Source organism: Phyllostomus discolor, chromosome 14 (assembly GCF_004126475.2).
Source record: "Phyllostomus discolor isolate MPI-MPIP mPhyDis1 chromosome 14, mPhyDis1.pri.v3, whole genome shotgun sequence".
Lineage (NCBI taxonomy): Eukaryota > Metazoa > Chordata > Mammalia > Chiroptera > Phyllostomidae > Phyllostomus > Phyllostomus discolor.
Window position 1 is genome coordinate 19221653 of NC_040916.2, and position 22625 is coordinate 19244277.

At 52.8% G+C, this 22625-nt stretch overlaps 1 protein-coding gene across 1 annotated transcript; it reads left to right on the forward strand.

Moving 5' to 3' along the window:
* The first annotated feature begins 64 nt into the window (after positions 1 to 64).
* Positions 65 to 21987, forward strand: LOC114512042 (quinone oxidoreductase-like protein 2). Its single transcript, XM_028530937.2, has 10 exons — positions 65 to 301; positions 385 to 493; positions 2822 to 2918; positions 4226 to 4284; positions 4838 to 4903; positions 5652 to 5761; positions 6652 to 6733; positions 10266 to 10447; positions 12994 to 13222; positions 20513 to 21987. The coding sequence occupies exons 1-10, from the start codon at positions 246 to 248 to the stop codon at positions 20579 to 20581; spliced, it is 1059 nt and encodes a 352-aa protein (XP_028386738.1). The 5' UTR covers positions 65 to 245; the 3' UTR covers positions 20582 to 21987.
* The last annotated feature ends 638 nt before the right edge of the window (positions 21988 to 22625 follow it).

The window sequence follows — 22625 nt, forward strand, 5'->3', positions numbered from 1 at the left end:
CACACGTTTTCTTTCCTTTCTAGGGGGCTCCACCTCCAGGAACCAGCCGGGAGGAACAGATGGGCACCCCGCGGGCGGGCCGGCCCAGGGTGCAATCCTCGCCTCCGCAGCCGCCGGCCCGGGTGGGGGGCCTGTCCCCAGACGCCGGTCCCTCTTCCGCTTCCAGGGGCACCGCAGGGGCGGGGCTGGCGCCTTCCGCTTTTCTTGACCCGCCGGGACCCTCGCGCAACCCTCCGCGCGGGGTCATGGCGGCGGCGGCGGCGTCCTGGGGACGGTGCTTCTCTCCGGTGCGGCTCTGCAGGTGTGACCCCGACTCTTCCCTGAGCCTCGAGACGCAGCTGCGTGGGGCGTCCCGAGTAACCCGGTCCCTGTCCCGTGTTGCAGGAGGGCCTGGCGAGGCAGCAACCGCCACTACCGTGCCGCGCGGTGCAACGAGCTGAAGCAGCCCCTGGTCATTGAGGAGCTCGCCCCGCGCCCTGTCCTGCCCCACGAGGTAGGGTGACTGGCCTATCCCGGGACCCCTTGCACTTCCCCCTCCTCCCCCGCGCCTCCGCCGCAGGGTCAGTTCTGGGTCGGGTTCCCTAGCGCTCAGCTAGGGGGCGAACCGGCACCTGAGCGCAACTTTGTCCTGGGCTGTGTGGGCCCCGTCAGGGTTCGCGTAAAACAGACTAAACGGCTAAAGGAAGATTGTCCCCCAACACCGCAAAGGGAGGCCTCTTTCCGAAGTGCCCAGAGCTGTTGCCTTAGAAACAGAGAGTTCTGATTTGCACACAATTTTGCGTAACTACCTGCAAGATACTGTTTGAACAGGATTAATGGACCCTGTCCTTTGTCCTTTGCTTCCTCTCCCGTGGTGTCGGCTTCTCATTATCCACCCGCCCTCCTCCCGCAAACCAGCCTGGGGACCATATTCCCTATGAATACGTGCCTGGGGCCCTCCTCTGCTGTTCTGCAGCCACTGGGGATGGAGGGGTGCGGGCAGTTCCAGCGAAGTGTGGAGGTCACTCTGGCTTGTGGGTTAACCACTCTGGTGACACAGGCTCGGCTGGCAGGGCCCATGAGAACGTCCGACAGGGTGCAGCAGGCAGCTAACCTCAGGGTGGGGGACCCCTGGTGGGAGAGGGTAATGTGGCTGCCGCCCTGAAGTGCCCCCAACAGGGACCCTGTGGCTACATGGATTATTTCCCTGACCACAGGATGGCAGCCATTGGGCTTCCTGGGGCTCAGGTGCTTGAAGATGTTTGTCCTCGAATCATCCTTGAATCATCCTGGCATCAGGGTGGAGTGGCTTGAGGTCGTATGTGTGCCGTACACGTTCACAACTAGTGTGTCCCACACAGAATGTGTGCGGGCTGAAGGCTGGACTCCTTTTTTCTGTGTTTTGCCCAGACACTGCCTTGGCAGGGGTTAGCTTGTGAGAGCTGGGGCTACGTGAGGTTCCCCACCATGAAATAAATCCCCCTAATCTGGAATGGTGCCTGGCAGATGCTTAAAACATTGTTGCGTGAATGCAATTTGTCGATAAAATTATGTGTTCTCACCAATACAGCCACCTCAGTGCGGTGCCGGAAATTGCAAGGAGACAGATAAATGAACGTGACTGACTCGGTCCCCCGGCCTTCCTTTCCTTCCCTGTGGTTCCCAGCCCCGTCCAGACGGGTGGGTCCATGGCAGTAGCACTCGCGCTTCAGCCTGCCTCTCACAGCCACCGGGGGCTTGTTAGAGCACTTTGCTGGGCTGTGTCCCCAGAGTTTCTGATCTAGTCAGTAGGGGAGGAGTGGAGCTGAGAATCTGAAATTGTAACAAGTTCCCAGGTGATGGTAATGCTGGCGGTCTGGGACCACATGGAGAAGGACTGGCTTGCAGGGTCGGGAAACTGCTGGCTGCGCCGCCCCAGGCCTGCCTCAGCTCTAGCGTTGCCACAAAACACAGCAGCAGCCCTGGCTGGCATAGCTCAGTGTATTGAGCGCGGGCTGGGAACCAAAGTGTCCCAGGTTCGATTCCCAGCCAGGGTACATGCCTGGTTTGCAGGCCATAACCCCCAGCAACCGCACATTGATGTTTCTCTCTCTCTCTCTCTCTCTCTCTCTCCCCCCATCCCTTCCCTCCCTAAAAATAAATAAGTAAAATCTTAAAAAAAAAACACAGCAGCTGGTGATCTAGGTAGCACTAGCCTCCAGGATGATTCCTGAGTCCCAAGGCAGCCGGCCATGTTACCGTCCTGCTTAAAAGCCTTTCATGGCTTCCCCGTACCCCCACTATGGAGACCACGATGCTCTGTAGAGCCTGCCGACCCTTGGGTGGCGTGGGCCCTTCTCTCTAACCCCATCTGCCTGTCCTCTTTGTGCTCCAGGTCTGCTGGGTGTTCTTCTGTCCCCCCCACAGGGCCTTGGCACATGCCACCGCTTTGGGCAGTGCCAGGCTTCTCCGCCTGCTTTGGATAGTTAACTCTTCACTGTTCTTAGTTCACGTGTTACTTTCTCGAGGATCCCTCCTGCCTCCCCAAAAAGGTCAAGTCCTTCCATGATATGCTTTCATGGCATTTCTATCTTTATTTTTAACATCTTGTGTAGGAGGTGTACGCATTAGTTAACGCATTAATTTAACACATTAGTCCTCGCAGTTATTGGTTGATGTCTGTCTTTTCAACTGTTTTTTTTTTTTGCTCCACGGAGGCAGGAAACTTGTCCGTTGGGCCTCATGCTTGTGCAGTGGGACTTAGTTCAGTACCTGGCGTGTAGCAGGGACTCAGTAAATATTTTGGTGTAATTGAGTGACCATCTCCACAGATATGTACGGCTCTGTTCTATTTCCTTTCCAGGTCAGGGTCGATGTCCATTTCTGCGGACTGAACTTTGCCGATATTTTGGTTTGCCGTGGCCAGTATCAGAAAAAGCCCCCTCTTCCCTTCACACCTGGTGAGTATGAGGGGCCGAGTGACAGCTGCGGGAGGAGAAGGCACAATCTTCAGAACCATGTGCTTCCTCTCAGACTCTACCCTGGCGGTGCTTGCCCGCTGTCAGGGGCATCTCAGCCATGCCCACCGCACCGCTGGTGGGAAACCCTAGACCGTGGACCCCTTGGGGGAAGTGCCTATGATTGCCTTACCCTCCTTCTGTCGCGCAGGTTAGCATTGCAACTGACTCGTAGTAGCAGCTCAGTACATCCTTAGGGAAGGAATAGACGAATGAACGCTCGCACATCATTATGTCCATCAGAATTCTGACCCCAGGCATCATTGGTCCTGATCATTTCCTTTTATTCTTTGATGTGGCCTCAGTTTTGTTTTTCGTCTGAAGCATCACAACCTTCTGTTTGCAGCTGAAACTCCTCGTCTTCACGGGCACATTCATTCCCAAAGAAACCTAAAACCTAAGGGTCCGGAAGAAGTAGAAGAGTTGATACATTGCTAGCAGCCCACTGTCCGATCTTCATTATGCTCAGTCGGATTACATGTAGATCCTGAATATGTGGGCAGATAGCTGATCCTCGTGGTTGAAATGTACTGAAACAGGTATACGTGCAGCTCAGCACGTGTAGGGTGCATGTGCATGCTATGTAGACACGGGTATTATTTAGGACATAATACTGTGGCTGTGTTTTGGCCTTCGGGTGTTTGGTTGCCTCCGCAGTCGGAAGCCTTTCCCCTGTTTGTTTTGCTGAAACGCTGGATGGGGGAAGATGGCATGCTCGACTGAGTTCTTCCTCTGGCAGCTCAAGTGGGAAATATACGATGATTAAATTCAGAAATTTTGGAGGCGGAAGAGGGAAGGGCAGACAGCTCCAGTTCAACCATTTGAGCCAAGAACTGTATGAATAAATAAAGGTCAGGTCCCGAGGACCTCCCAGTCTGGAAGAAGAGACGCGGCAACAGATAAACACAATATGGTGGACATTGTAATTGGGGTGCTGTGGGAGCCCAAGCCCCCAGGGATTGGGGTCGGAAGTACTTGCGAACCTGTGATTCTCTGTGCTTTTGCCCATTCTTGAAATTTTTATTTGTGTCTTGGTAAGAATGGGGCTACTCTAGCTCTTAAGTGGGAAATTTTAAGTTCACTTTCCTGTGCTTTGGGTACGAACTCGGACCCCTCTTCCCTGGGTGGGCGGGAGGTGCTTCAACCATCTCGGTTTCAGAAGTTTGGCAGGATGGCCGGTGGGCCTGCGTTTCCTCACCTGCCTGGTGCTGGGCTTCACGGACAACCTAACCTTGAGACCCTTGTTTTAGGAATGGAGTTTGCTGGGATAGTAATGGAGACAGGTGCAGATGTCAGCACGGTGAAAGAGGTAAGCTCCAAGTCTAGGGACCCATGGGTGCACAGCTCTGAGACATGTGTAACTCAACTCATGTGTTGCCCACGGGTCTCGGCGCCTCCTGGCCTTTGCCAGCAGACACCGAAGGGAGGCTGGGATGGAGGGGGCAGAGATGAACGCTGAGTCGGGGGAAAGCAGGCAGCAGAAGTGCCTGGCTTCATTCAACGTTCATCACTAATAAAAGGCCGCACTGCTTCAGTTGCTAAGAGGTCTTGAGTTGCTAAGAGGATAGAAAAATTCCCCATTGTCAGCCTCTTGTGCGAGAAATTAACACCGGGATTCTAATGCATATCCAAATTCATCTTCTAATTGATGCCCGTATTATCGTCCAAAATGTGCTCAGATTGGATTGGCAACCTGGTGGGGGCAATTGAAGAAAAAAGGCTGCATTATTTACTGAAAAGTAACTCTGAATAGATCATTAGGGCCAACCTGGGGGTGGAGGGGGTGGGTGTGCTGGGGGGTCTTAATGAAATCAGAAACAGAGATGCGTTGGAACCGACCCTTAATGATATTTTCCCTTCAGGGAGACCGAGTTGTTGGCATGGGCAGCTTTAATAATATGGCGGAACAGTGTATCATGGACCAGAAGGTATCCCTACCTTCCGATGTTTCTTTCCTTTAATTTCCGCCTATCCTTCGTTCCTCATCCTCCTGCCCCCCACCTCCACTGCCCCTTTCCCTTTGTATTCATCTGGTCATATCTTGTTTCTCAGCCAACCGATTCTTTCTTTCAAATGCTAACCCCCTTTTCTATATTGGGGTAACAACCTTTGCACAGAACTTTGTGCAGAGTGGTTTAATGAAGAAACATTTTGTTTTCCGAGTCCTGGAGCAACTGGCTGGCGGTCCAATGGGATCCCAGTGAGGTAGTTTTGGTACAAAAACTGGTTTGGGGCACGGAGCTGGTTGTCCTGGGTCTCTCTCCCGCACGAAGCTTTCGAAAGAGGTGGCCCAGGGAATGGAGCTCGGATCCTTTTGGGCAGGATGTGAATGGTGCCCCCTAGTGGAGAACAGTGCATAGTTTTCTCACAGTTTCTTCAAGGTAAAATTGACATAACATCCAGTTCACCCATTACACAGTACACGGGTCAGTGTTCCTTCTCCATTAGTTACTGGTTCCTTCCCGAGCAGATGCAGCCTTAGGGTTTTGGAAGACTGACGCACCCAAGACTTGAGCTCCGTCACGGGTCGCTGGGTCTTGGCTTCTGCTAGGCTTGGGTCCTGACATGGGTCTCCCTTCGCAAGTCAGTCACTCAGTCAGATCGTGCTACTTACTGAACAGCCTTTGTGAACAGGTACTCGCGCCCAATCCCTTTGTCACTGTTATCTCTTTATAGACGCTGTGGAAGGTTCCGGAACCGGTGTCCCTCCGAGACGCTGCGATCCTGCCCATAACTTACAACACTGCCCTCATGGCCCTGGAGCGTCGGGCGCGCACCCAGCCTGGGTGAGGGCTGGGCAGCCTGGGTGACAGCTGGGTGGGTGGGACCCTGCTCCGATCCCAGAAGTGCGAGGCCTTGCCCCTTCCTTTCCCTCGCCCGGCCTTTAGCTCACGTTCGGTCTGTCTAAGGAAGGGCCAGAGGATGGTTAGGGACCTGAGATTGGGGTCTGGGGACAGGGGGGCTGTCCTCGGGTCGGAGAGGATGGTGAACTTGGCCAGTATGAATTTGGAGAACAATCCCTCTGAAACCCAAGCACTCTGGATAGCTCCTCCAGGAAAACCTCGATGTCTGGAGAGCTGGCTTGTGTAAACTGGCTCCCCTCTGGTTCTAAGGGAGGCCTGCGGTCCTTGTGTCTGTGAGACTTGGTCGGGCGGACCTGACCGGGATGTTTTACACTCGGAGGTGCCGGAGTTCCCGCTTCCCCTGGGCCAGGCCTGTCTACTGCCGTCCTTGCTCTGCAGAGAGCCGCAGCATCGCTCTCACAGATGGTTTTCATCGAGCCATGGCTGGGACGCAGTCCCCACCTTGGAGAACCCGGCAGTGCCGAGTGTGAGAATGCTTCAGCACGGAATTTCCAAAGCAGAAATTCAGTGGCAGCTCCAAGGGCGAGGAGGCTGCCTGGAGACAGTGAGGACTGTTTTTTTCCCGGGAAGTCGTCAAAGCTGGACCCGGTCAGCCCCCGGTGTAGCCGGCGCCCAGCCCTGGAGCCCGGAGCACGGGCGTCCATAAGGGGTTTCGTGACGTGGCCTCCAAGTTCTCTTCTTGCTTGAAAGGGGCCCGGCTTCACACCGTTCACGAGATCGCCTTGCGGGATGGTTTCTGGTCTCTGGAGCGAGGCTCATCTCTCTCTCTGTCTCTCTCTCTGTCTCTGTCTCTCTCTCTCTCTCTGGCGCAGGGAGACCGTGCTGGTGACAGCAGCCGCCGGCGCGACAGGCCTCGCAGTGATAGACGTGGCAACCAACGTCCTTCGGGCCAAGGTGCGTGCACGCGAGATGCTCCGCCTACTCCGACTGCGCCACCAAACGTGGTTTTCAGGCGGGGACCACGTTCGTGCGTTTGGTGGTACCCCTCTGGGGATGCAGAGCCGCCTAGAGTGGGGCCTTGCCAGCCGTTTGCTGGCGGGCCAGCGAGGGGACCTGGAGTGAGTCACTGGTCCCTCCAGTTACTGGCCCCTGCAGGGTGGGACTTGTTCGCAGCTTCTGCAGGGGCCCTGCCCCCCCCCCCCCCGTGAGGCTGTGCCCCGACCCGCACTCCTCACCAGCGCTTCAAGTTGAGACGCAGGTGCCACGTTTTAGGGGAGTGTTCTGTGTCCCTCCGGAGATGTTAACCGCCTCCCCCCACTATTTGTGTGTGGTCTCAGGGCATCCTGTCCTTCTCACTCACAGTGCACACGTCACACACCTCCGTGTGCACGTAACCTTGTACCTGCGCCATCGCTAGAGTCATGTCTCCCTCCCCCTGGGCTGGAATCCCCACGAAGGCAGGGACCGTGTCTGGTTCATTACTGCAGTTCTGTGCCGGGCGTGGCGCCTCGGTCACAGCAGGTACCCGGGAGCTGGTCCTTGAGTGAACGAATAAACAAATGAAAGAACGTGGGTATCAGAGAAAGAGGGTTTCTTGGAGAAGGTGAACATCGAGGCTGAGGTTTTGAAGGACGGGTGGCAGTCGAGTAGAGGAAGAAGAGAAGCGAAGGCCACTTTAGCGGTGGGAGGACCTGTCCGAAGACGGAGAAATAGGAACCCACCAGCCGCATCCAGCGAGGTGCCAATATAGCCTCAGGAGCAGAGGCTCCGCGTGGGGAACGGGGGAAAAGGGCTGGAGAGAGCTGGGCAGGGGTAAGATCGGGAGGTGCCGGAGAGTTTGAACGTGTGCTAGAAGCTCGTGAGGGTGTTAAGTAGCAAAGTGGTGTGATCGTCTTTGAATCTGCAAACGTCACCTTGGTAGCAGTGGGGATGAGGGATGGGGCAAGGCCAGGGGTGGTCCGTAGGCAGGCGGCAGGGCAGACTCTGGGAGCAACCCCGGCGGAGGTGACGATACTTGAACCAGAACAGTGGGGGTGTGAATTGAGAAACACTAAAGTGGAAGAAAGTGGGGAATTGGGCCACTGGAGAGCGTCCTGATGGAGCTGAAAGAACAAGGACTTTGAAGGCAGCCTCTCATAGGATCAAATTCCAGCTCCCCCTTGAGCTTAATCGCTCAGGCTTCTTCACGGGTAAGACGTTCTCCTTACAGGGTTGTGGGGGTTATTGAAAGTGCACGTGCCATACGCCCGTTAGTGGGCATGTCTGTGTCTGTAAGAATCTCTTAGAAGGCGACCCTGTTCCTGTCAGACATCGAGTGGGAAGGAGCAAACTAGGTGGACTTGAGGGTTTGCCGTTTATTGGGATGAGAACGCAGCGGGGACATGGAGAGTTCAGTTTTGGACATCGGCCAGTGTGAGGCTTCCACGGAGCCGGCGATTTGGGGATCCAGGAGGTGTCAGGAGCGACGGGCTGGGAGATAATTGCGCTGGTCTGGGGTTCCTGCAGGGGGCCCCTCTCCTCCTCGCAGGAAGCTCCTTTGGGAAGGACACGTGTGTTTGGAAAGCAATCCTTGACACCAGGAGGCTCTTCGCGAAAATGAACACATTTCATGTCAGAAACAAGAGATTTAGCACCTCCCTCAGCGGGGAGACCGCACTCAGCTCTCACCGTCTAGAACCATGGGCTGTGTTTTCTTCAGCAGCAATAATAGTTGTATGTGAAAGCAAACAAAAATAAAAACAGGCCACCGTGCCCTCTACTCGGAGCAGGCTGTCTTGCTGACGCCCTCCATGCACCGCAGCAGGGTTTTTCGTGCGTTCACGGCGCCTCCCCCGCTACTGTCTAACCCGTGGTCCCCACCAAACCCCCGGGAGGTGGGCAATGGTGGGCGTTTGTTCTCCCCACTTCACAGGTAAGGAAAGCGTGGCACCAGGAGAGAAGGTGACTCACGGCAGGTCTCCCCGGGACCTGGTGAAGAGCCGTTGGGTTGGAACCGGGGCCTGGCCAGGCACTGCCCACCGTGGCCCTGAGGGCCTGTGGGTAGCCCCGTGACCGGCAGCTGCTTGACGGTGGCTTTCGGTTTCACATGGTTGTGGGTGAGCTGGGAGTCTTTTCAGGGCACTGGTGCTCTGGGACGTTTGCATGCAAGTTCCAAGTGTCACTGCAGGGCCAATGTGCCTGGGCTGCTGGGTGCGGCCCGGTGGTCAGGCGCCTCTAGGCCATGCTTGAGTACTTGAAACTTTTCTGGAAACTTCCCAACCCCAGACCTGCTCACGGTGTGCCCCGCAGCCACCGATGCTGTGTGTGCCACGCCCGAGGCAAGGCCCGGGTTGCAGTCCTGGTTGGGGGAGTGGAGGAGTGCGGGCTTTGGGGTCGGGCGGCGTCCGGTTTGAATGCGTGTGCTCCTGCCTGCTCCCCGGACGATCCTGGGTTAAACCTCTCGGGGTTTCTGTCTCCTCCTAGAGAGTGGAAGTAATTATCCCTCCCCGCAGTGTCCTTACGAGGTTTACATGGAATGAGTGATTGCATATGTGTAACAGTGGATTCAGTTTACCTAACAGTTTGTTTTGCAAATGCTTTACATATGGCAGTATTCCACTGAATTCTCAAAATAAATCTTATTACATGGACGAGGCAAGTGAGGCTTAGAGAAGCAGGCAGGCAGGACAGAGAGGTTAAAAGCGTGAACTCTGGAGACAGATTACCTGGGTTTCGTTTTCAGTTCAGCCTCCCGTTTGCTGGGTGACCATGGGCAAGTTAAATTCTTTTGCCTCAGTTTTTTTTTTGTCTCTAAAATGGGGATAAGGATAGCCTGCATATCATCGAGCTGTTGATGTCTATTCAATAGAAAGCATTTAGACGAGGGCCTGGCACATGGTAATTACTCTGTAGGTGTTAGTTCTTACTAAGGAATTGGCTTAGGTGACCCAACTGGTTAGGAACAGGGCCGAGGATTTGAACTTAGATCTCTTTGACTTCAAGGTCTTTCCATTGAGTCATGTGTACCCTCTGGCAGCCTAGCTCTTGTAGATCTAGGCTGGATGTTTCTCATTCGCACTTCTGGAACCCCCTGTACTGGCCCATCACGTTGCTCTGTCTTGCCTTCTTGACTCTAAGCTAGGTATTTAGCGTGTGTCCGTAACACCTGACTCAGTGTGGAGTCTCAGTAGATGGCAGTTGCAATTTGCGTTTGGAGAAGACTTACTAAGTGTTTCCTGCACCATCTCCTAGCTAGACCCATTGGGGTTCTGGGGTCCTTGGACACATGGATCAGCGGCCAGTGGGGCAGGGCGGGGCCGGTGTAGTGGTGCTGGGGGCTGGGCCTGATGTGCGGGTTGAGGCTGACGCTAGGTCAGCGAGGTCACATTTGTTTCCTTGAGCAGCACCCTTTGTTTGCAGGTCGGGTGGGTGGTGTGAGCATGCGCCCCCCCCCCCCCCAACCCAGTGCATATTCTGGAACCCCAGCAGCTTTGCTTTCTCTACGCAGGTGATAGCCGCCGCCGGAAGTGACGAGAAGTGCAAGCTGGCCATGCAGAAGGGCGCACGGTGGAGCGTGAACTACAGTCAGGGCGGCCTGAAGGAGGCAGTGCGGAAGCTGGTGGGCGACGGCGGGGTGAACGTGGTCATCGACAACGTGGGCGGGGACGTCTTCCTGGAGGCTCTCCGCAGGTTCGTGGTGGGCGTCTTTCTTGAGTGGGTGGACCTGGGCCTCTGCTGGCAGCTCCCCAGGCCTGTGCCTTCCTCCCGGCCTTGCCTCTCTTGCGTCTTCGCTGCTCACTTCTGCAGGCGTTGGCACCGGCGAGAACAGCTGAGTGGGGGCGTGGAAAGAACTAGAAGCAGAGGGGAAATCAGGAAATGCTTAAATATAGCAACAACAAAACATCCAATGGGAAAATATCCGAGAAACGACTGCAGAGTCCCTAGTTGGCAACATCAAGTGCTTTAGAAATGGTCCATGTGTTCGGTTCAGCTGTGCCGGCCCCCGCTGACTATTTTATGGGCACGGTGTGGGTAATTCTTGAGGAGATCGTTGTTCAGACATCAAATGTGCACGCTCTTTTGATCTTGCTGGTTTTTGCAGTGGCCAGCAGGGTGGGTATCTCTCTGATTTGTTTTATTTAAAAAAGACACCTGCCCTGGCTGGTGTGGCTCAGTGGATTGGGCCCCAGCCTGCGGGCCAAAAGATTGCCAGTTCGATTCCCAGTCAGGGTGCATACCAGCTCCCCAGTTGGGGGTATGCGACAGGCCACTGATCAGTGTTTCTTTCCCTCTCTAGAAGTAAATAAATCAGATCTTTAAAAACTAAAAAATAATAAGAAAACTCAGTCACTGGAGATTGAGTGGCACTGTTGTCTCTACACCAGTCTCATTCTATTTTCAACCATGGACTCTGGATTGCTTTTAATATGGGTCCATTTCTCGTGCCATCCTGGCAAGCACACTTTTGCGGTTCATCTCAGTTTAGAGCAGAAGAAACAGAAGCAGAGAGAGCAGCTTGCCCACAGGGGGCACCCAGTTGATGCTCTAGCCCCTGAGAGTCACCCCAGGGTGATGGGGAAGAAGCAAAGGAAGGGGTGTGCCAAGCAAATTAGGGGGTGATGCTCTACCCCCTAATTAAAGGGTGAGCCAGGACCGAGTACTGCTGGTCCTCACCCTCCGCTTGCCTTCTGGGTAATATAGTATTTCGCCAGAAGCGTCCTGTTTCGCTTCTAAAAAAGAAAAGCAAAAAACCAAACCAACATACACATATTTCATATCAAAGATGTTTACAAACTTCATTTTCATAACTCCTTGCTCAGCATGCACTGAATGGTTCTTCTCGTAACGGGCGACAGGGAACTCATGTGGATTTTTGTTGATTGTTCAGAACTCTCTAGAGAAGCCCGTAACTTAAGGGTGTCCAGAGGAGAGTGTTTGTGAAAAAGCAAATGACGCTTCATTAACGTGTCTGTCATCCCCCTGTTCCCTGAGTTCAGAAACTTCACACCGAGTTGTCCTTGAGTGCGGTGTACGGAGTGACATTTGTCCGCACCGAGGTCCCTTAATGGACGAGGGGAATAGTGAAATAGTCTTGCTTCTACAGTGGGTTCACTCATAAAACTGGCTACTTCCTCCACCTCCCCACTGTCTTGCTCCTGGCTTATAGTTATGTTTTCCTACTGAAGACTCCAGAGTGGTACCAGATGAGCCACCCCTGGCCGTTTGCAAGGTCGAGAGGAGTTCCCAGCTAGAGGTTTAAGGCGTGTTTCTTTTTTAAAAAGTTGCGCTAAAATATACATAACCTAATATTTATCATTTGAACCGGTCAGAAGGGCACAGTTCAGGGACATTAAGTATACTCACAGTGTTGTGTAACCTTCTCCAACAAAACCTCCGTACCCGTTAAACAATAATTGCCCCTCGCCCCCTCCCCCTCCCCCCCAGCAACCTCTATTTTACTTTTTGTCTCTATGAATTAGCGTACGTTGCTTTTTTGTGCATTCTCCCGTCTTTCCTGTGGCACAAACTTGGTCCCGTAGAGCTGCCACGTTGGCTGTCTTACGTGCCCAGCCCAGCAGTGCTGAGTGCGTCCCCATCGTTGTGAAACACGTCCTGGACTTCTCCGCCCGGCAGATCTGAAACCGTCCTCATTGAGCAACGGCTTCCCACTTCTCCCTCCCGGCAGCCCCGTTCCCCTTTCTGTTTCTGTGCCTTTGGGAGCTTTCGGCGCCGCGTAGAAACAGGGCCAGACAGGGTTTGTCTTCTTAGCATAATGTCCTCAAGGTTCATCCGCGTTGTAGCAGGCGACAGAATCTTCCTTCCCTCTTAAGGCTGAATAACGTTCCGTGGTCAAGTATGTGCCCGTTTGGTTAACCCACTCATCAGTGCACGGGCACCTGGGCTGCTCGCACCTCTGGGCTGTTATCGATGGTGCGGATGGGAGCACAGGTGTGCACACATCTCTTCAGGACCCTGCTTCCAGTTCTCCTGGATGCAGGCCAGGAAGTGGGGTTGCTGGATCGTGCTGCAGTTCTATTTTTGATTTTTCTGAGGAACCCCCCTGGTTTTCCAGGGCGGGGGCACCGTTGTACAATTCTACCCGCCAGTGCCCGACGGTTCCGATTTCTCCGCAGCCTTGCCAACGCGTCTTCTATTTTCTCTTCTGTTCTATTTAAACAGTTGCTATCCTGATGAGTTGCTTTTTACATTTCTTTCCCTTCTGCTCTTCCCCTCAGCCTGGCCTGGGAGGGCAGGATCGTGGTGGTGGGCTTTGCCGGAGGAACCATTCCCTCCGTGCCAGCCAACCTTCTGCTCCTGAAGAACATCTCCGCCATGGGCTTGTATATGAGCCGGCACCTAGACCAGAACTTCCCCGTGTACTACGAGACCCTGGCCTCGGCTCTGCGGTACTGCCAGGAAGGACGCATCCGGCCCCACCTGGGAGCGGTTTTCAAGCTGGAGGAGGTGGGTGAGGTTCTCTTGAGGGAAGCGGTGTTGATGAAGCCGGGGAGTGATCTGGCTTTACCCAAACAGCTTCCGTTTAGATACTATACACCTCCCTTTTACAGACAGAAAAGGTGAACATGCCACACAGAATAATGGGGTGTCACAGGCTGAGGGTCACCGATGCCTCCCAGGTCTCTGGGTCGGAAGGTGCGAGCCTCGGGGGCCCCCTGGGCAGCAGGATCTAGGGAGCTGGGTGGTGTCTCAGACAGAGGGAAGAGATGGCCCTTGAGGAAATAATTTACCAGTGTCGGTGTGAACTCTGAACTCCACAGCGTGCGAGGCTGAGAAGGCAGCCCTGAACTTGACCTTTGGCTTTAGAACACAGGCACTAAAGCACAGCCAGGTGACGAGAGCCGGAGCTCTAGGAACCAAACACGGAACCGTGCCTGGCGTCAGGAGACTGTAGTTCCCCCATTAGTCTCTGTGGTTGACGCTGCTGGCTGTTCACCCCCTTTTTTCACCGCACCCCCCCACAGTCCTGTGAATGTGGCCTAAACTTCCTCCAAAGTGTGATGGTGTGCGCATGCAGAATCGTCATCAGTGTGCATCGGCTAGGCATTCACTCCGAAGTCTTTTTTTCTCTTTTATTCGGTTGGGGGCCCTTAATTTAGTTTAACGTTCACAGAACTGTTCTGGTAGCTCCAGTTGGCCCTGGATGGAGGCGATGTTTGGGTCACCAGCAGAAGAGCTTAGGGGAGCCCAGGCTGTCTCGGGCCAGACCTCACGCTCCGCCGTCTTCCCTTCTGACGTTTTCCCCCTTGATGAGGCGCGTTCTCCGCAAACACGGCTCACTCTCTCACCTTTTTCGGTGTCGGCTGAGAAGGTGGCGTTCAGTGGGATAAAGAGGACATGACCGGCCAGCAGGAAATGGGCTGGGATCTGTTTCCAGCTCTGGCCCCTCTGTCGGCAACCTGGTGGAGGTCCCTCACCGGTCTGACCTTCAGGCACAGGTCTCTAAGACTGAGGGGCAGGACAGTGTCAGCGGTGGCAGACCGCGCTGCGGGAGCCCCCGTTGGGGTTTGGGGGTGGGCAGGTGCAGGCTTGTGCTGCCTGGGCTCTCGGACGCCCTCTCTGCTGGGGCCCAAGTGGGAGTTTCTACTTTTTTGTTTATATTTTTCTTTGAAGAAAAGATTTTGTGGGTGAAGACTTGAAATGCACCGGTTTTGAGAATGCCCGGGTCCCCTTCCCACTTGTGGCTTTTATCACACGACGTGCGAACTGAGGTTTGCCTTCCCCGAGACGCAGGTGCACCTGCTCACGGAGGAGGGAGGCAACTGGGCAGCACAGGAGCGAGAACACCTGCTGGTGTGAGCTCATCTCTCCAGGGAGGTGTTCCAGCCGCTGCCCAGGTGTGATTCCCCACGCTGAAGTTCTCTGTCCTCTTAAACAGGATTTAACTATCTAATTGCTAGCCACCCCCCGCCCCCCCCAGCTTGCACGTGCCCTTCTTTCCCGTGAGTGCTCTGCGCATAGGATATTTCTAGTTCTTCCCATTCTATGGACCTTCCTGTCATCAGCGGGCTCTCTGAGCCCCTGCTCCCTGACAGTTTCAGATGCCTCATTCACACACTGTCCATTACTCTCTCTCTGTCTCTCTCTGTCTCTCTCTCTGACTCTGTCTCTGTCTCTTTCTTTGACTCTGTCTCTGTCTTTGGCTCTCCCTATCTATATCGTACCAGTCATACTGGTGCCACCCAGCTTCTATTTTCTTCCAAATATGTGGACTCACAGATTTGACCTTGACAGTGGATATGACTATGAGCACACACCATGGCCTTTCTCGTAGGCACAGGGTATGAGCGTCCATAGTACTCTGTGCTTCTCCTCCACCTGCTCGGAGCTACTCCTGTGGGGCATGACTCCCTGCAGATGGGCCCTGTGCTCTCCCCACTGCCGAGTCTCCAGGTTCCGGCAGGGACTCACGGATCTGATGGATGATGGATTAAGAGTACAAACATCTTTGTCCCTTATTCCCATTATGTCCCTTTGTCCCATTGTGTCTATAATGGGAGCAGTAATATACTCTACCTACTAGGGTGGGTGTGAGGGTTACGTAAGATAACACATCTAAAAGCATATGGGTACACACTTAGTATATTTTTTAAAACAAAATCTGTAGCCGTTATGCTGAGTTGAGTCTTCAGTCCCCGGCACTGTAACACTTGTGCACTGACATTTCCAAGGGCTGGCTTCGAGAGACAGTCTTTAGATCCTGAATGTTCACTAGAATTGATTGTTTCCCGAAGGGTCACACCTGGGCCACGATCATGAAGGGGCCTGTGATCTCCGTTCAGAGGACCAGGTTTGTTAGCTGCACCGCGTCTGCTCTCCCTAGGGAGCCGCCCACTCGTATCTCGACCTGACACGGTCCTTGAACCTCGCAGATCCGAACTTGGTTATTATAGGAAGGTCGGCTGAGGTCACGACCTGAACAGACGGGAATGAATGGACAGAAATCATTCAGCTGACGTTTCCTGAGTGTGCCTGTGGAACACAGTCTTGAAAATCACATCAGTCTTTTAGCTTCGACGGTTTATTAAATGTCACCGGGCGTTCCAGGCTCGGTTTAGGAGCCTCCTGGTGTCTACCCACCCCACCTGCCCCAGAACACCTCCTCTTGTCACACTCTTGCAGTGACGGCCCCGCCCACGAGCCCCGATCCCTGCGGTCAGGCTCCCCAGACCCCAGCACCCTCAATCTTATCCCGGGCTCTCCCGGCCGAGGGCGGGTCTCAGGCACAGCTTCCACTGTGCCCTGGGGGCAGGAGCCGCCGTAGCTCCGCTGCAGAGGTCTGAGCTGAAGAGCCCGTGGGAGCTCTGGCTTCTGAACACGCTAAGGCAACCCAGAAGCATGGGGGCATTCACCCCCCGGGACGCGCTTTGGCAGATGGAAGACGGGAGATAGTAGAGCTGCTCTTCCTCCTCCCGATGGACCGTGTGGACGTGCAGTGGGTCCCTGCGGCCTCTCTGGACAGGTACCGTGGGAACAGCAACGAGTGTGTGTCCGCCTGTGGCTACGGCCGGTTTGGGATCCGGCACACACACCGCCTAGTGCCCCTCCTGTCTCCTCTGTTCACTTCGCTCTCCCCTCGCCCTGGGCTCCCTGGGCGGCCAGCAAGCGTTAGGACACACATTCTGATAAGGCGCTCTTGCCCCAGGAAGCTGGCTTGACACTGAACTTTGAGCATTTATTTATTTTTGTGTTTAATAATGCACGGCTTGACCTTGTAAAAGATGGGTTTTCTGAGGTACAATTCACACAGAGTAAAATTCGCCGAGTGACAGTCATGTGCCCACCCCACTACAGTCAGGATAAAGAATTGTTCATTGCTCCGAAGAGTTCCCCTGTGCCCTCTGTACTCCCCCGCTTCCCCGTCCCTGGCAGCCGCTGACCTGCTTTCTCTCCCTATGTTTTAGCCTCTGTGGCTCGTCCCAGAAACGGAATCGTGCCGTCTGCAGCCTTTCGGGTCCGGCCTCTTTGGCCCTGTTTTCATGCACCTCTAGGTTCATCTGTGTTTCCGCATATGCTGGGTTATTCTTTTTTGTGGCCAAGTCGTATTTCACTGTATGGATGCACCACGGCTCGTTTCTTTGTTTATCAGTCAGTAAGATAGTTGATTATTTTCCGTTTTTGATGGTTCTGAGTAAACCTATAACTATTCATGTTTGAGTTTTGTATAGACGTGTTTTGTTGTTTTTTTTTTTTCAAATTTTAGGGCTGGGATTTCTGGGTCCTATGCTAAGTATATGTTTAACTTTTTCTTTTAAAATTGATGCAGACATGTATTTAGCTTTACTTGCAGAGCAGGGTTTTCCTCCCCCTGCACCCTGCCCCTTGCCCCCCCACTCTACCCCTGTTTCCAGTGGTGGCTAGATGACATCATCGATGAGAATGTCGGTTTTGAAAAGTCTGTGTGGAAAGTCTGTTGGAACCCTACAGATAATGAATGGTGGTTGTGAGAAGGGGCCAGCCGACTCTCTCGGCAGCTCCCTCTCGGGGCCTCAGTTCCTGAGAAGCGATTCCGCTGCAGCCTCTGTGGCCCGTGATGCCCAAGACGCGGCCACTCCCACTGCATTCCTGCCAAAGCCCAGGGCTCGAGGTTTTCTGCTGCGTGTGCCCATGTGTTCCCGACGGGACACCGGCGCGCCAGCGTCGCTGCCTGGGTGAACATTTCAGATTTTGTTTGTGCCGACTGGCCACTCTGTGCTTAACGCGTAATAGCCGCCAAAGTGCCCATCAAAGCGGTGTCTTCTCTTGCTTTCCCACCGACCGTGGAAGAGCGTGTTCGTACAGGGCACCTGCCGGGACCCATTGTTGTCAGCTGCTGTCTTTGATGATAGCCGTTCTAATAGGCATGGAGTCGTGTCTGAGTGTGGGTTTCGTTGGCATTTCCCTAATGAAGAATGACTTGGGGTATCTTCTCACATGCACGTTGGCCGTCTGTATCTTTCTTGGAGAAATGCATCGATTGACTTTTAAAAGCAGATACCGATCCGCTTGCATCAGAGTGGCAAGGTGACGAATGAAATTCAACTATGACAGCGTATCGGTCACTCAACGTTTTTACCTTTGAAAAGCAACCCTGCTCGGTTCCAGGCATATCCGTTCATTCATGAGTTTTATTTTATTCATCAGACATTCACCAGGCACATTGTGTACGGCAGTCACTAGAAAGCAGGACTTAAGGGATGTGTCTTTTAGTTGGAAAGAACTCAGGCCGGATCTGTGATGGGGAAGAGCTGGTTTCTGAGGGGAAGCACGAGTCAGCATAATGTACAGTGTGCGGCATAAATAACGCCCCCTTTTATTACAAAATCTTTTATTACAAAATCATACGCATGTAATTCTGTAACACAACAATATCACACCCAAGCACACCATATTCACATTTTAGGTGAAATGTTCCAACGAAAACTATAAATTATGACACCCATATATATTATTACCCGACCAACCACACTCACGCAGGTGTTACTTTTGCCGGACCCTGTATTTAGGGAACTATCGGTTACGCTGATTATTCCTGCTTGGTACACTAATTAAAAATTCCAACAGCAAAACCTAAAACAAAAACAGTATCTTCACCTAGCCCCTAAATTCCAGGAGCGTATCTCCAGGGACAAATGTAATTATGGCTTCATCCACCGCAAGGCAGGGGGCCAGGGCTCTGGGCACGGCCTGTGTGTCTGACCAGGCGTCAGTAGGGGGCGCCTCCCTCCCTGAGACGCGGCCTGTACAGATGCACAGCACCGGAGGGGAATGTCCCCGGGCGTCTATCTGAATTAGCTGTCAGAAGACTGACGGGTCCGGAGCCCCGCACTTTGCTTCTTAGTCTCTCACCGGGAGCTTTGTCATTCTTACTAATTGTCCAGTCCTCATGGTCACTGGTGGTCTGTGTCCCCAGCCCAGACAGAAACCACAGGGTGCGCAGGGACAGAGCTGGGTTATTTTTAGGAGAAGCTACAGTCACGACAGAAGTGGCGGTTGGACCTGGAGAGGAGTGACAGAAGGCCACAAACAGGAGGTCAAATAACGCATGTTCAGAATGCTGAGGTTCCCAAGTCACGGAACAAAAAAGTGGTGCTTTCCCCCAATACGATCGTGTAAAGAAGTCAGGTAAACGTGGGCTACATTTTTATAAAGATTTCTGTGCAAAATGGTTAAAAATATGCATTAGCATCTGAAGTGACAATTTTCTTTTTACATAACATCTATTTGCAGGAGATCCCCCATTTCTCTAGGATGCCAGACGAAGAAAGGATCAGTATCTCGAATTAGGCTTGTTTCCCCAAGTATTTTGGTTGTCGGGCTGTGACAGATCTCTGGGAACAAGTGACTGCCGGCTGACAGGGAGAGTGATACAGCTGTGCATTACCTGGAGATGTGTCTTTGAGTGATTGACAGGGCAGGGACGAGGGTTTCAAACATCTGCCTTAACCTCTTCCACCTCCTCGGAAGGCATCTAAATTTGTGTAGATTGGGAAGGGCCCTCAAAGCCACAAAGCCCCGAAAGACACATGTTTTTGACACCAGCTGCAGACAGCTTGCCATGATTGATTTGTTTGCCTGCTTTTTATTTATTTATGTTTCTCCGGCTTTTGGGGGGGAAGACTTCAAGTGGAAAGGGTTGTTTAATCGCATTTCTCACTTCAAAGCACATTTTCATCTTTGCAAGGCCCATCTTTTGCTTTTATGCCTGCATGTCTGTGGATGTCTGTATTTACTTATTTCCTTTACCCTCATCCCCCACACTTTCCCTGCGAAGTTACATAAGCAAATAACAGCGTAGGGTTGTGCTGTCGATCTTACTCTGTTCCTGACTTTTTCACCCGGCGCTTTTCAGCATCGCCCCGTGTCGCTGGTCCTGTACCCAGTTCGTGGTCTCCACTGCTGTGTAGTGGTCCGTGGTGTGTGTGTTCACTGTCGTTTGCAGATCCCTTCCCTGGGACAAACCTCAAGGTCAACACGGTGCCCTGCCACCACAATCTGTTTTGCTTTTCACATTTAGATGTAAACTCTGTTTTGAGTTCATATTTGTGAAGGATGCAAAGACAGTGTCTTGCTTCTTCTTTTTTTTTTTTTTTGCATGTGGTTGTGCAGTGGTCCCAGCACTATTTCTCGAAAAGATAAGCCTTTCTTCATGGCAGTGGAGGAAGGGATCCTTTGGCTCCATCGTCAAAAGATCAGTAGGCTGCGCATGTGTGGGCTTCTTTTGGGGCTCGCCTCGCTGGTTTGTTTGTTCCTTTATCAGTGTCACACTGTCTTCATTACTGTGGCTGCTTTTTAATTGTGCTTTATAACTTGTACTTCTAAAAGTGAGCTGGAGTTAGGTTGCAATTTCAGTTACACTGGAATGAAGAGAATTTTAATGAAAAGATAATCGTTGTACAATTTTAAATGACCGATTCTTCTGCAAGTGGCCCCAGTCTTTGAAAAGCGAGGACACACAGACATGACAACTGGGTGTATGAGCAGGCCTGAGGACTTCTTACCTGCGGTCATTCATCTGACAACATTGAAAACGATGGCTTAGACAGATACATTCTGAGTTATTCTTAAATATCATCGTTTTCCTTTGGATTTGTCATGAGTATTTAGTTAGCGTTACATGCTTCACTATAAACAGTTTGTTGAAGACACATCTTAATACTTTGGCTATTTGAAGAATTGAACCAGCAACACATGTTGGCTGGAATATGCATGTATGCAAGTCTTCCGACACATTTTGGGTTTTTGTTTTTTTTTTAGGTCAATGATGCTTTCCACTATGTGACGCAGCGCAGGTCCACGGGCAAGGTCCTCATCTCCCTCAAGTGAAGCCGCGCCACAGCAGCACACCTGGCGTGTCCAGAGCCAAACTCATTGCCTCCCCGAAAGCCTGGTTTCCCTTCTGTGTTTCCAAAGGTGTCACCGCCTTCTTTATCAACTCAGGCTCAACATCTTTTATTAGGGTCACCTTTGAATCTTTTTTTCTTAGTCCTCATAATAAGTGTGATCATCTACTTGGCTGTCCAGGTGTGGACCCGTTGGGGAGGGAGAGGATGCTATCAGTAATTACACCAGGAGAACGGGTGTCCCCAGCAAACCAGGAGGGGCGGTCACCCCACTCACAGTACATCGTTGGCCAGGTTCCATCGTCCCCACCTCCAAGATACTGCTCGCCTCTCGTATCCTCTTTTCCACTGGGCTCATTATGTCTCATCGGCTAAAGCCAGTGACCTCACTGGCTTTCCTACCTTTAAACTACAGCCCCTCCATCTTGGTTATACATGATTGCCACGGCGACCTTCCCAAAGCACAACCACGGCCATGACTTGTCTCAGGAAACCTGCGATGGCGCACCTGTGTGGACACGGTGGGGTCCAGGCTTCCCGAGCTGGCAGCATTTCCTGACAGCCACGGCGTCACCCCCTCTGCCTTCCAGCCTTATGTTCAACAGCTGCATTGGTCCCTGAGTAGCCCCGGGATTTCCAGCCCCCCCTCCGCTCTCTTCAAGCAGTTCCCCCCACGCCCTCTTCTCTGTGGACCAGAAGCCCCCCTGCCCCATAAGACCTGTGTCTGCAGTGCGCCTCTCCCCTCAGGAGGGCGCTCTCTCTCCTCTGCCCCTGACCCTCCTGCAGCTTCTCCCCGGGATTTGTCACACCACAGGGAGGAGCATGGCTGCCGAACACGTGGGTCTGCATCCCAGTCGCGCCGCTTTGGAGGGGGCTCCTGGGGGTCTCTGAGTGTCCATTTTGCTCACTGTCATGTAGACATCACTATCTCATCTGCCTCCCAGGGTGGCTGTGAGCAGCACAGAGATTGGGCAAGGTGATTAGCAAATGCAGGGATTAGCAAATGCTAGTTACTTTCACTTCCTTTTTAAAAAATATTTTATTTTTAGAGAGAGGGGAAGGGAGGGAGAAAGAAAAGGAGAGAGAGAGACAGATACGAGAGAGAAACATTGATTGGCCGCCTCTGGTCCGTGCCCTGACCCAGGACTGAACCCACAACCCAGGCATGTACCTTGACTGGGGATTGAACTGGTGACTTTTCGCTTTGTGGGATGACGCCCAACCCACTGAGCCACACTCTTCGGGGTCGCTTCTTTATTTTCCACTTTCCCAATATAGCATAAGTTCCTGCAGAGCAGGTACCATGTTGGATTCCCCTTTGTACCTCCTGCAGTGCCTAGCACAGTGAGTTGTGCTTGGTAAATAATAAATCAGGTTGAATTAGAATTACCTGCATGTCTTAAATTGTGGGATTAAGTTAAGAATAGGAAACAAACCATCGACGGATGAATGGGTCAACAAAATGTGGTACGTCCAGACAATGGAATATTAGTCAGCCTTCAAAAAGGAAATTCGGACACGTGCCACCACATGGGTGGACCTTGAAGACATTATGCTCAGTGAAGTAAGCCAGCCACCCAAGGACAAGTACTGCAGGACACTGTTTATAGGAGGTGCCTAGGGTAGTCAAATTCAGAGAGACGGAGAGCAGAGTGGGTGGTGGTCGCCAGGGGCCGGGGCGGGGAGGGGAAGGGGGAGTCGCTGTCTCATGGGACAATTTCAGTTTGGGAAGATGAGACAGTTCTGGAGGTAGCAGTGGTGACAGCTGTACAGCAATGGGAGTGCACTTCCTGCCACTGAACTGTTTACTTAAAAATGGTTAAAATGGTAAGTTTTAGGTTATGTATATTTGATCACAATATAAAATGTTAAAAAAAAACACAATTTATTATGCTCACAGCCAGGTGAACCCATTCAGAGAGGAGAACTGCGTGCGTGCGTGTGTGTGGGGTGGGGGGGCCTGAACCCTCGCTGGGGCTGGGCACTGTTGCCCCTCTCTCTGTTGACCACTGATGCCCAAAAAGGAG

Bases quoted from the DNA above. Each gene is read 5' to 3' on its own strand.
- LOC114512042 (XM_028530937.2), top strand. From the start codon at position 246: ATGGCGGCGGCGGCGGCGTCCTGGGGACGGTGCTTCTCTCCGGTGCGG. The intron at 302-384 runs GTGTGACCCCGA...CCCGTGTTGCAG, and splicing joins TCTCCGGTGCGGCTCTGCAG to GAGGGCCTGGCGAGGCAGCA. The intron at 2,919-4,225 runs GTGAGTATGAGG...CCCTTGTTTTAG, and splicing joins CCCTCTTCCCTTCACACCTG to GAATGGAGTTTGCTGGGATA.